At 34.0% G+C, this 18,051-nt stretch overlaps 1 protein-coding gene across 4 annotated transcripts in view; it reads left to right on the top strand.

Moving 5' to 3' along the window:
• The window catches only part of NEGR1 (neuronal growth regulator 1), a 923,904-nt gene that overhangs the window by 626,033 nt on the left and 279,820 nt on the right, over nucleotides 1-18,051 (top strand). For all 4 annotated transcript variants that reach the window (XM_037024383.2, XM_073234125.1, XM_073234126.1 and 1 more), the window contains exon 4: nucleotides 10,850-10,981. In XM_037024383.2, the coding sequence (XP_036880278.1) occupies nucleotides 10,850-10,981 (132 nt within the window). The remainder of the gene's footprint in view (nucleotides 1-10,849; nucleotides 10,982-18,051) is intronic.

Here is an 18,051-nt window from a genome sequence, read left to right as displayed (position 1 = left end):
CAGGTTCTTATGTACATCTTATGATGTTGTTTGAAGATAGATAATAGAAACAAGTTTTTAGAATTTGTAAAAAAACTGAAAAAGAATAAAAAGTCAGCCAAAGATAAAAGGCAAGATGTCAAGTTTCAAGCACTTAAAATATAACCAATGTACCCTAACAGGCAAGATTTTCCTTTACTGCCTTCATATGGCATGTGTTTGCTAGGGCTGCCATAAAAAAGTACCTCAAACTGAGCACCTTAAACAATAGAAATGTATATTCTCACAGTTCTGGAGTTTAAGAGTCCCAGACCAAGGTGTTGACAGAGTTGGTTCCTTCTAAGGGCCGTGAGGGAGGGATCTGTCTCAAGCCTCTTTTTTGGCTACTAGATGGCCAGCTAATCCCTGTGTCTCTATGTCATTTTCCCTCTGTGCATATCTGTCTGAATTTTCTTTTTATAAGACATATTGGATTAAGGCCCATCCTCATGACCTCACTGTAACTTAATTACCTCTTTAAAGACCCTATGTGAAAATATGGTCACATTTGAAGTACTGGGAGTTAGGACTTCAACATATGACTTTGGGGTTACATAATTAAGTCCATAATATTCAACAATTAGTCCAAAGTCCTTATTGAAGAATTATATTTCTTTCTAGAAAAAAGTATTGTTAGATATTAAGTGCAGCTTTAAAAAATTCTGATATTTTAACCTTAAAATTATGAAAAATATGCAAACACACAGGAAGGTTGTGACCCATAATTAGGATTAGCACCACAGATCTACACGGGCACTGGGTTGTTTCACATGCCAGAGAAGACGCGTGTCCATGACTGGAGTTTACTCAACAAAAGTAATACTAAGAACAAAACAACTGCTATTTTGCAGGTGCAAAAATAAGTAACAAATACACTGAGAAGCATATAAAGCCATACAGTGCATTATAGGCATTGTGGAAGTATAAATTATCATTCCTGATACCCAGCTGAACCTTCTTCAACTTCCACTGTTCTCACTTGGAGGATAGTTTTGTTAGACAACAGCATATGCAGATGAGTGAATTCAGATCAGCTACAATACTTCCAAATGGAACGTAATAGAGGTTTCACATGGTGCAGACCAATAACATATGGCTTCATTCAGAGAAACAGTAAATAATACATTGCTAGTAATGGATTCAACCTGGTCAGAACAGAACGGAGCTGCATACAACCATATAAACAGTAACAGCCGGTTTCTTTGTAGGCACTTTCTTTTCATAATTTATTCCTCTTGGAAAAAGGTGTGTGTTAGGAATAGGGGGTGGGAGGACATGGAGGGACAGTTCTTCCCCAGTTTTGTATACAATATGTTATCTCCCTTTTCTCTATTTTTGCAACTTAAATTTAGAAAGGAAAAACAATGACTAAACTTGACATTGCAAATGGAATAACTTAATTTTCCAGGGAAAATGAGCCTCAAGCTACCAAAATGTAGAAAGGCCAGAAAATTTGCCACAGAATCCAAAACGTGTGATGGCAGTTAGAAAGGATCTGGTAGTGCTGTACTGAGACAATATGATACCTGCCTGTTAAGAATAAGCACATGTGTTGTTTCTTCTGCTTTTAACTATTAAATTGCTTTGCTGGCTCTGTAGGCTTTGGCTAACAAAATCAAATTTATGTTGTGATATCTGACAGCAAAATTCCTAGCTTTTACATACAAACACTATAAGCAATGAACAACACCTCCTACTTCCAATTTTATTTTTATTATACATTTTTATGAATAAAAAATGGTCTTTGATTGATTTCAAGTTTACTTTGTGTATAGAGTTAGACAATAATCCAGTTTCATTATCGTACATGTAGCTGTCCAGTTTTCCCAGCACCAGTTGTTGAAGAGGCTATCTTTTCCCCATTGTATATTCATATATTAATCATACAATATATTCATTGACCATATATGTCTGGGTTTATATCTGAGCTCTCTATTCTGTTCCATTGATCTGTGAGTCTGTTCTTGTGCCAGTACCAAATTGTTTTGATTACTCTGGCTTTGCAGTAGAGCTTAAAGTTAGGGAATGTAATCCCCCCCAGCTTTGTTCTTCTTTCTCAGAATTGCTTTGACTATTCGGGGTCTTTTGTGGTTCCATATAAGTTTTAGGATTATTTGTTCTAGTTTATTGAAAAATCTCACTGGTATTTTTATAGGGATTGCATTGAATTTGTAAACTGCTTTGTGCAGGATGGCAATTTTAACAATATTGATTCTTCCTATCCATGATCATGAGATAGATTTCCATTTATTTGTGTCTTCAGTTTCTTTCAGCAGTGTCTTATAGTCTTCAGAGTACAAGTTTTTCACCTCCTTAGTTAGGTTTATTCTTAAGTATTTTATTCTTTTTAATGCAATTGTACATGGAATTGTTTCCTTGACTTCTCTTTCTGCTAGTTTGATCCTTGCATAACAGATTTCTGTATATTGATTTTGTATCCTGCAACTTTGCTGAATCCAGTTATTAGTTCTAATAGTTTTTAATGGCATCTTTAAGGTGTTCTCTATATAGTATCATGTCATCTGCAAACAGTGACAGTTTAGCTTCTTCCTTACCAATTTGGATGTTTTTCATTTCTTTTTCTTGTCTGATCATCATGTCTATTCTAGCACTATGTCAGCAACTTGTCCTGTTTCTGATCTTAGAGGAAAAACCATTCAGCTTTTTTGCCATTGAATATGATTTTCAGTTCTGAGTTTTTGTATGTGGTCTTTATTATGCTGAGTTATATACCTTCTATACCCATTTAGTTGAGAGTTTTTATCATGAATGTATATTGAATTTTGTCAAATACTTTTGTAGCATCTATTGAGATGATCATATGGTTTTTATCCTTCCTTTTGTTAATGTGTTGTATCATATTGACTGATTTGAGGACATTGAACCATTCTTTCATTCCTGGAATAAATCTCATAAGGTCATAGTGGATGATATTTTTATGTTATTTTTGAATTTTGTTGCTAATTTTTTTTCACGATTTTTATCTATGTTCAGTAGGGATATTGATTGGTCTATAATTTTTCTTATTTTTGTAGTGTCTTTGGTTTTGGTATTAGAGTGATTGAGTCTGGCCTCATAAAATAGGTTTTGAAGGATTCCCTCCTCTTCTATTTCTTAGAGTACTTTAAGAAGGATGGGTGTTAGTGCTTCTTTAAATGTTTGGTAGTATTCACCTGTGAAGCCATCTGGTAATGAATTTTTGTTAGGAGTTTTTTTATTACTAATTCAATTTCATTACTGGTCATCAGTCTGTTCAGATTTTCTGTTTTTTTTTTCTGGGTCAGTTTTAGAAGACTGTATATTTCTAGATATTTGTCCATTTCTTCTAGTTTGTCCAATTTATTGGCATATAAGTTTTCATAGAATTATCTTATAATTATTTGAATTTCATTGGTGTCAGTTGTAACTTCTCTATTTTCATATCTGATTTTTTTCATTAGTGTCCTCTTTTTCTCTTTATAAGCCTGGCTAGGTGTTTGTCTATTTTGTTTATCTTCTCAAAGAACCAGCTTTTGTCTTAATTGATTTTTCTATTCTTTACTTCTCTATTTCATTTATTTCTACTTTGCTCTTTATTATGGCCTTCCTCCTATTAACTTTGGATTTTGTTTATCTACAGTTCCTTTAGTTGTGAGTTTAGATTGTTTATTTGGATTGTCCTTATTTCTTGAGATAGGCTTGTGTTGCTGTGTAACTTCCCTTTTAGAACTCCTTTTGTTGCATCTCACTTATTTTCAACCATTGTGTTTCTGTTTCCATTCATTTCCATATATTGTATGATATCTTCATTATTATCCTTTGTTTATTAGAAGCATGTTGTTTAGCCTACATGCCTTGTTTGTTTCTTTGTTTTGTGTTGTCTTCATGTAATTAGTTTCTAGTTTCATACCATCTACAGCTCTACATTATTGTATGAAATGATGCTTGATACATTTTAGTCTTCTTGAAGTTTTTGAGACTTTTTTGTGTCCTAATATATGATCTTCTAGAGAATGTTCCAGGTGCACTTGAGAAGAATATGTATTCTGCTGCTTTTGGATGGAATGTTCTATATATATTTGTTAAGTCCATCTAATCTAATTCACCACTCAATACCATTGTTTCCTTATTTATTTTATGTTTGGATGTTCTATCCATTGATATAAGTGGGGTGTTAAAAAATCTCCTAATATTGTGTTGCTATTTCTCCCTTTAAATTTGTTAGTATTTGCCTTATATATGTAGGTACTCCTGTGTTGTGTGCATAGACACTTATAACTGTTATATCCTCCTGTTGGATTGATCCATTTATCATTATGTAATGTTTGTCTCTTGTTAGTTTCTTTGTTTTGAAGTCTATTTTGTCTGGTATAAATATTGCTATGCCTGCTTTTTTCTTCCTATTATTTACATGAAATATCTTTTTCCATCCCTTCACTTTCAGCCTACATATGTCTTTATGTCTAAAGTGAGTCTCTTGAAGGCATACAGATGGGTCTTGTTTCTCTATCTGTTCAGCCACACTATGTCTTTTGATTGGTGTAATTATTCCATTTACATTAAAATAATTATTGATAAGTATATACTTATTGCCATTTTATTAATCATTTTCTGGTTGTTTTTGTAGTTCCTCTCTGTTACTTTCTTCTCTTGTTCTTTACAACAACATTTGTTCACTTCATGTCTCTGTGTCACAATTTGGTAATTCCACAATATTTCAAACTTTTTCATTATTATTATATTTGTTTTGATGATCTGTGATCGGGTATTATGACTCAATGAAAGCTCAGGTGATGGTAGACATTTTTTCAGTAATAAAGCAACCTTTATTAAGGTAAGTACTTTTAATAATGTTTATTCAGATATAATGCTACTGTACACTTAGTAGACTACAGTATAGTATAAACATAACTTTTCATCATAAACACTGGGTAGCCAAAAACTTCATTTGACTCTCTTTATTGTAATATTTGCTTTATTGCAATTGTCTGGAACCAAACCTGCAATATCTGAACTATACCTGTATTTATGGTGACATGGTTAATAATTTTTAAAGAAGAAAATTAATCTACGTTTTCTAATGAAATGTTACATGTTCTGCTTTCTGTTATGTCATGTTTCTTGAATGATATAGTCAACAAATGTATATAGAGCCATACTGAACATGTAATGTAGTCATTTGTATCACGAAACTTAGAGTATATAGGAAAAATAAATATTTTAAAGTTGCTAGTAATTAAATAAATAATAGCAAGTATGTATGTGCCATATAACATGAGTGCAAGCTTTTTGTTTTGCTTTTTTGGAAGTGCATAACTTTACTAGACTGAGCAGTGAAGAAATCAGGAAAGGTTTTCCTGAGGAGAGGTTGGTTAAGCAGAGACCTAAAGGATAAGAAAAGTTATCTGGTGAATTAATGGATAAAATGCTCCAAGCAGCACAAAGATCAACTGTGTTAGAAAAAATTAGGCCATAAGGACCTTATCTAAGCTGATACATATATAGTACACACACACACACATATATATATATATACACGCACACACATATATACACATATATGCACACAATATATATGACATGATGATAGAGTTTATGATCTCCTATAGTGACATGAGAACTGAACTGGTCATTGTTCTTAATGCCTCTTGAGAGGCTTCTTCATTTTCACTTCTGATTCCAATTGAACATCATGTTAGGACAGAAGTACCAGTACTTGAATATAACCTCTTACCATGGAAATAATATTTATCTAAACAAACCTCCCTGGCATGCCTAAACCTGGGCATTGTAAAAACAGCTAATTTTTCTTAAAATTCCAATGAGGTGTCACACAGCGCTATAAGTGTGTTACTTGCATTAACCCACTTAATCCTCACAACAACAATATGAGGTATGTTTTATTATTATTCTTATACATCACAAATTAGTAAAATAAAGGTTAAATACCTTGTATAAGATCTCATAACTAATAAATGGCAGAGCTAAGATTTGAAGCCAGGTAGACTAGTTCTGGAATCCACATCTTTAACCACTCAGTATGGTGCAGTTGATAAAACAAATACTTGCATGATACCAAATATGCTAGTGAATAATAAGCTGACAGGAAATAATTACAATCATAAATGTAAATGAACCATTCAAAGGGTATTTTAAACACTCATTTGCAGAGTACCATCTAGTAATAAATGGCTATGAGAACCTAACAAACTATATTCCTGCAGGGTGACCTTGAAAAGCGGGATGACTGTTTCTGAGAAAGTGTTTTGGAAAATACAAAGCACGTGCAATCATTGGCACATCATCTGAGTATGAGCATTCCAAGATTATTAACTGTTACTCAGGGGCTCCTAGAAGAGGTTTCAGAATTGGGAGGTAAAACTCACAGGATTTGGTGACTGATGGATGTATGGACCAAGACAAAAGGCATTGTTAAAGTTAATGCTAAGGTTTTTGGTTTGAGACACTGTTGATGATCAGAGAACTCAAGATTTGGAACAAGGAGTTACAGGTATGGCAGGAAAGTTAAATTTGTTTATGGTGTGTTGACTTTGAGATGCCTGTGAGACATCCCAGTGGAGATGTCCAGTTGAATATGTGTCTAAGACTCAAGATACAGATGTGGGCTAGATTAATTAGGGACTTGTCAATATATAGATAGATATTAGTGAAATTCAGATGAGTGAACAAGTTCCCTGAAAGAGCATCCTGACTGATGAAAAAATGAGGTCATAGGATAGAAACAATATTTGAAGGATGTGAGGCTGTGAAGGATTTTGAAAAAGTGAAAAGAAAAGGCCAGAGTGGTGAGAGGAAAACAAGTGAAGGATAATGTCCCTGAAATTAAGAGAGAGAGATTTGCTTTGTTGAATATTTTTCTGAAACATATGAGTACTTTGTAGAAATATAATATTATTGCTAACAATTTTTATATGTGATATAAGGTATGTTTGCCTGCCTTATCAGACCATAAACTCAAATCTAATATTGTTTAATGGTTAATACGGAACTTTTTCTGACCAGGTTCTGATCAGAAATCAATATGAGAGAGCTATTATAAAGCATAGGTACATCCTATTTTTCAGCTTTCTCTTTGACAGTGGTGACAGCAGAGGCCTCACTGAAAGCCTGTGGAATTTCTTTAGATCTCCATTTTTTGAGAAAACTCTATCTATGCCTGGAAGAAACTATGCACAAAAAACCCCACAAACACCCTATTGTTTAGATTACAGGCAGTAGTTATCTTTTTTCTTCAAAATTGTATTTAAAGTTCTTGTTACTCTTTATAATCTTAAAAGGGATCTATGATAAGTTTACAGAATCTATTTTCACTTCTGCCATCACCTGTCACTTCAGGATGTCAGCAAGGATGGCAATTTTTTTTAAAGTTCTTTCCCTTCCTCACAACTCTGGAAGAGAAGTGGCAGCATCTTTGAATATAAGCATTTACTTTAGTTCAGATATACCTCAGGACTCCAACAGAGAAGTGGCAGCATCTTCGAATACAAGTATTTATTTACTTTAGTTTAGATTCTCTGTTCTCTATCCTTATAGGACTTCAGTAATTCACTAATCATGTATGCATTTATTTAGTCGATAAATATTTACCTAGTATATGATGTTTCTGGCATTATGTTAGAGCTAAGGTCAAAGAGATTAAACAATAGGAGCTGTCACTGCACTGATGGAGGTTGGTAAAGCCTGTGGCTAAAAGAGGCCTGTCCTATCCCAATGGTTTTATATCTCTCAGATACTTGTAAATGATACCTGAAGAGATAAAAAATATTACAGAATGTTTTAAAACATATCTATATTTAGAAAGAGTTCACTAGGACAGTACATCCCTCCTAAACATTGTAAAGTTTTGACTTCAGTGATGGTCCTCCCTATATCCCTTCAGCCTTGGTCTTTCCTCTCCACTTTGGGGGAAAAATTGAGTTATATTGCATGAACTGAAATGTTCTTCTCTGCATTTCAATGTACTAATCCCAAATCCTCTTGCTAGAGGAGTAGTGGGAATATAGGAAGATCCACGCAAGTGTCAAAAGGCAGGATTGATTTCCTAGGATCCAAAACTAAGGTAAAGAATTACACTTAGGAAAACAGGACAGCAGAATCCAAAGAGGCAGTCAAAGCAGACCAACAACAGTGATAATAGACAGACAATAGTGATAGATAGACAATCATAAGATCCAGAGTATATATCCTGGGTAAAACAGCGCTAAATTCCAAATCTGGAATTTAAGTATGGTAAGATTAGACTGAGAACACAGCCAAGATGAATCAGGATGGAAACAGCTATTTGTGTAGAAACAAGAGAATACTCAGAGCACACCTTTTGGGAGAGCAGGTCCAAGATGAATGAAAGTGTTAGGGTGGCTTAAAGTACCTGGAATCCAGTGGGGAAAATTAAGATGTTGATCATGTGTTTATGCTTTGTTGTTCCTTAGTGTCTTTATATTAGTGTTATATTATTGGTGGCTAGTGTTGGCAATACATACACAGGCTCTGTAGACATTGATTTATGCAATACATAAACATTTACTGGTAATTCTGGTAGTTATTAAGAAGGACATTGTTCCATGGTGTGTTTGGAGAGGGATCCCTAAACATGGCTATGCAGATTGTACAGTGAACTCCAGGAATAAAATTTAAGGAACGTAACTGGTGCTCTCTAGAGTTGAGTGATGTAGTGGTCCTAATACGGGTGATGTTGCATCTTGTATTGCTGCCAATCTTTCAGTCTGCCATTTAGAAGAGAAGGAAAAAGAATGCCTGCTTCTTTAAGTTCTGAAGCCTATTGTTTTCCTACTTTTATATACTTTTCGATTCTTGATAGACATACAAATCTACTATGTTCTTCCTTTAAAAGAGGTACTTCCCATTTCTGCAATGTTTAAGCAGCAAAAACAACGCATGCATTCATACACACTATTTTTAGTGATTGACTAAAGAATTAGATAATAGTTGATTATTCAAATAGGTTAGAATATTTACTTGTCATCAAAAGCATGCATTTTGAAGGATACTATTTCTTAAAATTATGTCATTACACAAAAATAGGAATATTCATGTAACCTTTTGATATTGAAAATAAGTTAGGCCCCGGTTTTTTACAAAGTCCATGATATGATGCCTTTTCACTTGCAACTGACTTCATGTTATACTATCCAACTAGGTTATTTAATTCTGAAGTAATACATCAACTTTCCCCGTATTTTAATTTCCATTTAATATTCCCCTTTATAATTCAAGTTATACTGTAAAAATTCTTGGATGTAAATAAGAATTTTTGTCTCTCTTTATTTTAGTAGTTTAACAGATACATTTAAGCCTAGATAATCTTCATTGTAAGGGTAAAAATAAGATGAAAAGAAGGAAATAATAGAAAATCAGTATTATATTAGTGTATTGGAGTCAGATAAGGGCATTAACTTGAGTTAAGAAAATGAATATAAAATCAGATTTTAAGAATATGGATTTGAAGATAACTGCTGTTTTTGTGAGCTTACTTCTATGTACCTGAAACAGTACATCACCAAACTATCATCTCAGAGACAAAACTCCCCCCATGAACAATTTGTGATCAGCCAGATAAATGGAGAAACGACTTAATCATATATATTCTAAACATACCAGCTTCCAATTAACAAAGTCATAGTTACCTGGAGGGCAGATAGTGCAGCAACTGATAATAGGCCCAGACAAGGAAACCCACAGCAAAATAAAAATATTTTAATTGCCATACATTTTAAATTTGAAGCACCATAACTAAATTTCATTTTGTTTTATTCATGTAAAATTGAATCTTCTTACTAGTTTTCTAACTTCTACATCATTACAAAAATTTGGCAAGAGAGTAAGATGAAAATAAAAGTAAGGTTGACTTTTGAAAAGAGATCATGGTTTCGTTTTCTAACTCCCTTTGGTAAGCATTAAAATGTGATTATTTTAAAGACCTGTGCAAAGAGCGAGAAGGGTCCCTCTTGAAAATCACGTAGACCCATTCTTCCTTTGCCATATCTCTGATAATCGGGGTCCATCCTGCCCAATGATTCTTTGCTTTCAAATAAATAAAATTTCCATTATTTCATAAACTTTTCCAAATCTTATTCATTTGGGGATATTCTTTCATCTGTGATTATGTCTTGTTTAATCTACTGCTATTTTTAGTCAAATAGAATGTTTTCTTCTGGAGTATTTAAAAAACAAAGATAATTAGTTTTTTTTTTTTACAACCACTTAATTCTTAATTTGAGAATCACAGTTCTTTTCTGAGGTTTACTGGGTGAGTTATATTTAGTGCATCCAGTGTTCCTCCCTTAGAAACATTAATAATTTTGGAAACTGAAATATGGCAATGGCTTGACATATCTCTTAGACTCTAATCAAGCCATCTGGCTTGAAACCTTGAGAATGAGTGAGATTTCCTTGAAAGAAAACATTTAGTTAGGTTAAGTGTCAAGTTGCCAGCTTACACTGTATAAAAGTCAATATGTACCAAGCCATATTAGTGAGTTTCATCTACAATGCTAGGAGGTTGTTGAACTCAATTACAGAAATGTGCAGAGCTCTATTTGATGTGTGACGAGATTAGGAGACCACAATCAATTAAAAAGAACACATGTATTTCCTGTGCTGGGGAAACAGCTGTTAAGAGTATCCCTTGTTCAGTTTCTGTTTTTTTCTCTGACTTTTCCTCTGAACGTAGAACAAAGGGTTTAATAATTCCCCAGTTTCATTTGGAACTGTTTTGTCAGCTATCTCTAATAGGAAGACATGAGATTGTTGTTTTACTTGAATGAAGCCTCAGGCGGCTGCAATTAAACATGCTGTATTTTTTTTCTTGTAGCGAAACCATTTGAAAATGGACAATATTTGGACATTTATGGAATTACCAGGGACCAGGCTGGAGAATATGAATGCAGTGCAGAAAATGATGTGTCATTCCCAGATGTGAAAAAAGTCAAACTTGTCGTAAACTGTAAGTCCTGTCACCTTTTATCAGCATAACGTCAGAGAAAAGATAAAACATCTGAAAAATACCATCTGAAATTTGTGTTGCTGGTTTTCTAAGAGGTGGTCTATTGATAAAGAGTAGCTCTTGACAGTGAAAATGTATATATGTTAGAATGTTGATTGAATAGTTTTATGTAACATCAGTTGTCTTTAGTAATTCCACAACAATTCAGTTTGATGTATAGATAGAATGTTTCTACTATCACCCTAGTCCTTGGCTTTCTAAACTATGACTTTCTTATCTCCAAAGCACTGTAGACACGGTATACTCTTCATTCTCACGGGTTTTACCTGGAGTGTATTCTGCCTAAATTTAAGTGTGAAACTCTCAGTCAAACATCATGGAAATTAAATATGCTGGGCTGTACACAAAGAGAAGAGCTGTTGCCATCATGCTCCTTTACTTAGATATTGAATTTTGTTTAGTTTGGAAAATATTGAGAAAGTGAAGAATTTTTTCGTGAGCATGATTATTAGGAAGTTGAAATACTAAGACACCTGCAGAACTATCAATGCTATTGTGTCACACCCTTCGTCTAAATGAATCCCAAACACGGATGTCAGACTTTTTTTTCATTAATATCCTATTTTTAATCTTGTGATCTCAATAACTATGACGGCAATAGTCTGTGCTTTTCAAAAATACCCCCTTAGTCTTTTGAAAATTTTCACTTTGTTTAACTCATTCAAATAAAACACTTTAAGGAAAATAGTATTTGACCAATGTTTATAAGCTCCAGCTTCTGATTATTTTTCATTCCATTTATACATCTTTCTATACATGTCCATTGCTAATAATGCATACATATTATTATACCATAGATGAGAAGAAATTGTTCCAAATATATCCCCAAATGCTAAAACTAAGCAGTTTTTTTCACATTAATATAAATCTTTCAGTTTCATGGGCCAAAAATTAACTGTCAAAACATTCTGGGCAGTTGAGTGTCTGCCAGGGCAAAACACTGCCATCAACTAACATTTGTCAGTGACTAATCTATATATTTGGAGTTGAACTACCTCTGTAAGATTGAGTAAATGTGCATAACACTGATCAAAGGCAATTTCTGGAGCAGAGTTTTTCATATAATGTTCTGTAGACAAAGTTTAGCAGTCACTCAAAAAGCTCATTAAACATGGAAAATTTCTGGGCCTCACATCAGCCCTACTGAGTAACAATGCTTGGGATATATAGCCTGGAGATCTGCATTTATAATAAATACTGGTGCGCAGGACTCATGTTGCAGAGGGCTACTGCACATCCCTCTAGAACTCTGAAATAAGAGGTAGTAAGCAAGTAAAAATTCCTGATCATTTTAGCACTAACTCTCATTATCTGCATGAGTCTACTGATTTTATTGTTGGAGGGCTGAGAAGGGTGATTTGAACATTATTTCAGTTTTCACTCATTGATCACTTTATTTGATATCAAAAAGTATATACACAGTTTCCAGTAAAAGAGAATTGCATAATTCTTCCTATGGTCAAACAGTAAGGATATTTTTGGGTGCACTGTGAACTAAGTTTTTATCCAGTAAATCTCTAGCGCATATTTGTGCATTGTTTTGCATGTGATACATATTTATTTATGCAAATGTACACTTTATCTTCCAATATAACTAGATGCAAACACGTGGAATAGAATGTACCAATTAGTATAACTTAGTACAATTGTATGAAAGCCTGAAATGAGGGGCCACCCAGGAGAGGTAGGAGGAGGAAGAGGAGGTTTCTAGGGAAATGACCAGTGTTAGGCTATTCATAAGGTTTTCTCCAAAACTTCCAACAAATTAGGCAGACATGTCATATTTGTCAAGAAGAAATTTCAGATGATGGACAAGTAGATATCACCTCAAATAAAGAGAAGTTCTGGCATTTGAAGTGAGAGTGGAATAAGGATGTTATCATGGGACCTGAAGAAAAATAAGTGTTATTTGAATTCATAATTATCACCTTAGCTTTTATTTTTGGCTCCATTTTTAATGCCCCTACTTTTACTTTCCATCTACCTCATCTTTTGTATCTGCTTAAAATTTAGGGTACAGTCCTCTATTTTATATCTCTTTACAAGCTGATTAACACCTATTTGGAACAAAGAATATAAAAATACACATTATTGTCTTCTAAATAAAGTACTAGTTCATATGCCATCTCTAGAGTAATAATGAAGTACATCAGTAAATCTACATTTATATATGTATTTATTTACCTATTTACTTATTGTTTACCATGAGACTATCAAGATCTTAAAGCCTGGAATACTGGTCATCAAGGAGTTTAGCATCTAGGAAAGGAGACAAGAGAAACACGTAGTTATTAAAGTGTGGCAAGTGTTTGGATAAGCCAATCACAGAGTACTATTCAAGGCTATCAGAAAGGCACCAAACACAGCCTCGGGGTACCACGGAAAGCTTTTATGAGGCCTTGACCCTGATGGAGTCTGAAGGATGAAATTGAATTTGACAGATTTATTTTTTAAGGAAATAAAGCAAAGAGGGTTCTTTCAGACAGAAGCAGCAGCATGTGCTTAACCCCATAGGAGTCAGAGGACAGCGCTCTGCTTGATGTGATGACTGCAGTGAGCTGAAGGAGACCAAAAAGGAAACAGAAAGGAGGGGTGGGTACCACAAGGGAGGAAGGCAGGGCCAGATGAGATGGGGGTACATGAATTTCACAGGCAGACATATATCCTATGCTTCACAATCAAAGAATAACTTTGAGATGATAGAACTGTTCAGAAACACATCTGAATATTAAAGATATGTATTTAAATATTTATATCTCCTACATCTATGGAATATACTTGGATGATTTCTGTTCTGTCATGGCAAGGATAAAGGAAAAGATTAAAATGATAACAATTCCACATAAAAGCGATACGAGAAGCTAATGAAGTTGAAGGGAAATTCCTACAGGTACTGAACACTAAATATTAGAAACATATGGATAATCACCCAGAAAACATATTGTTAAATAAAACATTCTTCTCAGTAGAACAATATAAACATCTAAGAATTAAACCTTTTCTTTTCACCTTGAGAATTCCATGTTATAAAGAGTTCAGATTTAATTCTGTGGTTTATGTAATCCCTCAGTTGAAGTATAACTGTTATTAAACATGCAGTTAAGGAATACATGATTTCTTCTATTGAGGGCAGCATAATTGCTCCTTTGTTTTAAATCTTAGAAATACACTTCAATTAATGACTAGTGTGCCAAGGCTATTTTTACTTAATGAGGCTATTTTTACTTAATGAGACTGCTATCCAATTTAACTTAAATGTACTAGCCCATACTTTTACATAGTTTTCAAGAGGAGTTTTAGCATTAAGAATCTCTAAGTTATCTTTTACCTTTTTGTTCATAGAAAATAAAAATGCATCTGCAGTTAACCACATGTGCATATTTTTATTATTCCTCTTTTATTTCTAGAAGTGAAAGATGAAACTATTTCCTTGCTTCACTACAAGAGCAGAACTTTTTGTTACATGGGAGTCTGTGTATTTTGTTTTGTTTATAGTTCTTTCTAGGTTGGCATTTATCACTTCAGAAAATAACAAAGTACTTGGTATAATAGACCACCAGCGAACAGTAAGAAAGCGATTTCTAAGAGGTTGAAAATGCTCTAGATTGAAAATGATTCTATGCCGAACTGAAGAAAAGTGGTGAAGTCAGGAAAGAAAGAACAAATACATAAGTCACACACTTATATGTGTGCTTATCTGATGGTATACTCATCTAGATTCATGCTCTAGTAAGATACCAAAGAGTCAAACTCTGAAAACTATAGGGTGGCTTCTACTGGATGTAGTTTTCAAACTGATCTTGAAAATTCAAACCTTGTACATAGAGTTTGTAAGCCTGTATTTATTTAAGTCCAACTTTATCGGCATTATTTCCTCTGTGAGAATGTTTATCAAGCAAGATATCTATGGAATTGAATTCTTTTTAAGCAAATACTTGAGAAGCATTCATAGAATGGGAACAACACTGAATTGGATCTTGTCCATATCACTAAGATTCAATTTAACAGATTTATCAAATATTCTTATATCTGCTATTGCACATATTTGTGTTTTGTGTACTTGTACATACATATGTGAAGGGAGTGAAAGGGGTATGATTGGAGGAAAGTATGATAGGAATAGTATAAAATAAAGGCAGTGTGTAGAAGAGGTGCAGTAGATAAATTTGGAACCAGAAGACCAACTATGGGAAAACCTTTGTACATTCGCGCTGACTTCTCCTGCCCCCTACCCCTTTCATCTAAGTGTTCATTCCCTCTTTCTCACCATCAGGCTGTTACCACTTTGTCATTGTCTTTTCTCTTTTTTGTTTCCTCCTCTCTTCCTCTGATTTTTACACACATATAAGTACTAAACCACTTTTTGAAAGGGAGGTATATAATAGGAACTAGCAATGAATTTTATACAATCATCTTGGAAACATTTTAAATACACAAATTCCTGAAGAACCCCACTCCCTATACTGAATTTGTCAGTCTATGTTATATTTACCTGTAAACAAATTAGTCAAACTTCTTTGAAATTTATTTGATCATTATAATAAACATTTATGTTTGGAGATAATAAGATAATGAGTGTAAGACAGAAAGGCACAAGATCTGATTTCAATGTTTAACTTAATTGCTTAACTAACTGTACAACTTTTCACAAAGAACTTGAACTTCTAGACATTTATGAATTCCCCTATTTGTAAAAGGAGGGAATCATCTCCAGGGTATCCCCAAATTCTGAGATTCTGATGTGTTCCTCTGATCCAAGTCTCAAATTTTTTGAGGACTGCTCAGATTCAACTCCCAACAGACAGGAAACAAAGGTTTAAAGCAACTGTTGGCTTCAGCGTCAAATGGTTCTCGATAATCATTGTTTTGCTCTGTGAATTATTTGAGAAGTTATGAAGGATGATCATTTTGTTCTCTCATGCACTGTTGGAAAATTTAGGCAGTTTTTCTTTTTTTTTACTTTAAAGTTTTAATTTCATGGACAGAATAAGTACAACAATGGAGGAATACATTTCAGAGAATTTCAAAGAATGCTGTTTATGCAATGGAGTGTGATGACAAGTAACAAAAATATGGTTTGGAATTAGACGTTCATGATTTATAATCCCAGTTCAGTCATTTATTAATTATAGAGTACTGGGAAAATTAGTTAACCTCTCAAGGGCTCAGCTTCCTTACATAAAAAACTGGAGATAATTACACCTATTTTGAAGATTTGCTCTGATGATAAAGTGTTAAAGTACCTGTAAAACAACAAAGTGACTTGCACAAGGCAAGTGACTTTACACACTACTAAGTATTAATATGGAGCGTTCCTCTCTTTGCCCAATTTGTTTACGTTGTCTGCCTTCCTCTATGTCCTGGAGCTCTTTGAAGAGGGAGACTCCTCGTACTCTGTGCTTCAGGCAGTACAGCACAGGGGTTACAAGGAGGGGCTCTGGAACTGGGCACCCTGGCTTTGAATCCTAACTCTGCCACTTACTGCTATGTGAGTGGCATCAAATTACTAAACTTGGTGTGCATCAGTATCTTCAACTATTAAGCAGGAAGTATGAGGATTAACTAAGTTAATACATGAAAAGCCTTAGTGCATATTATTATTACTTCCCAAAAGGAGCACAGTGCCTGGTAATAATGTCTGTTGGTGAATAAATAAATAAATATAAAATAAGCACACATGGAATTCTACAGTTGATAGTGATTGTAAAATCACCCAATTCCTTCATATTATGGATGTATGCACTTGGATTCAGATATCTTTGGAAATTGGGTCATAGAGTGCTCAGTTTTACTTGGAATGGAATCCTGAAATCTTGATCCTAGGTCTGAGGATATGTCATTATATCAGCCTGCCTCCGTGTGAATCAGAAATGGAACTTAATTATTTTCAGTAAACTGTGTAAACTCCGAAGACTGTCAGAAAAATAGTAGTCTGAAGAGTAAGGAGACAGGATCGCTGTGTGTAATGAGGGAAAGATTTGAATAACCAGAATATGCACAGGTGCTAGCTGTCAGAATGGCTGACACTGAAATAAAGTGAAGAACCAGGAAAATTAGGATTCTCAGAGAACAGATAAAACAATCACAATAAATAATCCTTGGGAATGATGCTGCATTCAAAACAGGTTTGTTCACGTATTGTCTGAAATAAGAGCTTTTGTTTAATAGTAAATGTGGTGAAGTCTCCATGTCATACAGCCTGCCGGCTTCCTGCTACAAGCAAAGTTAACAGCAATGCAAAAAAACACAAATAAAAATAAAACAAGCAAAAAATGCTCACTGTGCTAGAGACATAAAACTTCTGGTAAAATGAAAAATGATAAAGTTTTGTTTAGAACAGTCTGTGTGTGTTCCATGTTTAAGATTCACTACTCTGCTCTTACTGCTTTGAGGCCATAATCCTGTTTATCAAAAACTTAAAAGTAGTTTGGTGGCAATTTATAACTTAGGTCTACTCCTCAGTTGTTTGAGAATTATAATTAGGAATTTGGATAAAATAAACCATACTTTTGCTCAATTTAAACAAATCACCATTCTGTAGTCTAGAACAGATATTCAGATCATTTCCACATTAAGTACAAACACTAGTGAACATACATGTGAAGAATGGAGGAGGTATATCGGTAATTAGCTGAAGTTTACAAAAGCTGCATTTGTTAATGCTGGTTCATATTTGTGAGCATAATGGTTTTACAAAGCCTCTATTTTTCTCTGGGGATGTCAAAAGGACTTTGAAGCTCAGTATAATTCACGTGCAGATGGATCTTTGCTAAAGCTTTTCATGAGCTGTTCTGCAAAGCCGAATAGAAAGTAAATGAATCTGATGATTTGCTTAGGAGTTAAGTTGCATAACTCTAAAAGTCCAGTGTCTTGATAGAATTTTCTAGATTATCCAATGTGGTAGAAATTCCAAGTTGTATATCAAAATTTATTTTTATCTTCTTTCTGCACCCACTCTTGAACTACAACAGCTAATCTGTTTAGGGGTTACCTTTGGTACTGGGACTCAG

The sequence above is a fragment of the Manis javanica genome, chromosome 4, assembly GCF_040802235.1.
Source record: "Manis javanica isolate MJ-LG chromosome 4, MJ_LKY, whole genome shotgun sequence".
In the NCBI taxonomy this organism is placed as follows: Eukaryota; Metazoa; Chordata; class Mammalia; order Pholidota; family Manidae; genus Manis; species Manis javanica.
The sequence above is the reverse complement of the archived record's forward strand: the minus strand, read 5'-3'. Positions and strand labels throughout refer to the sequence as shown.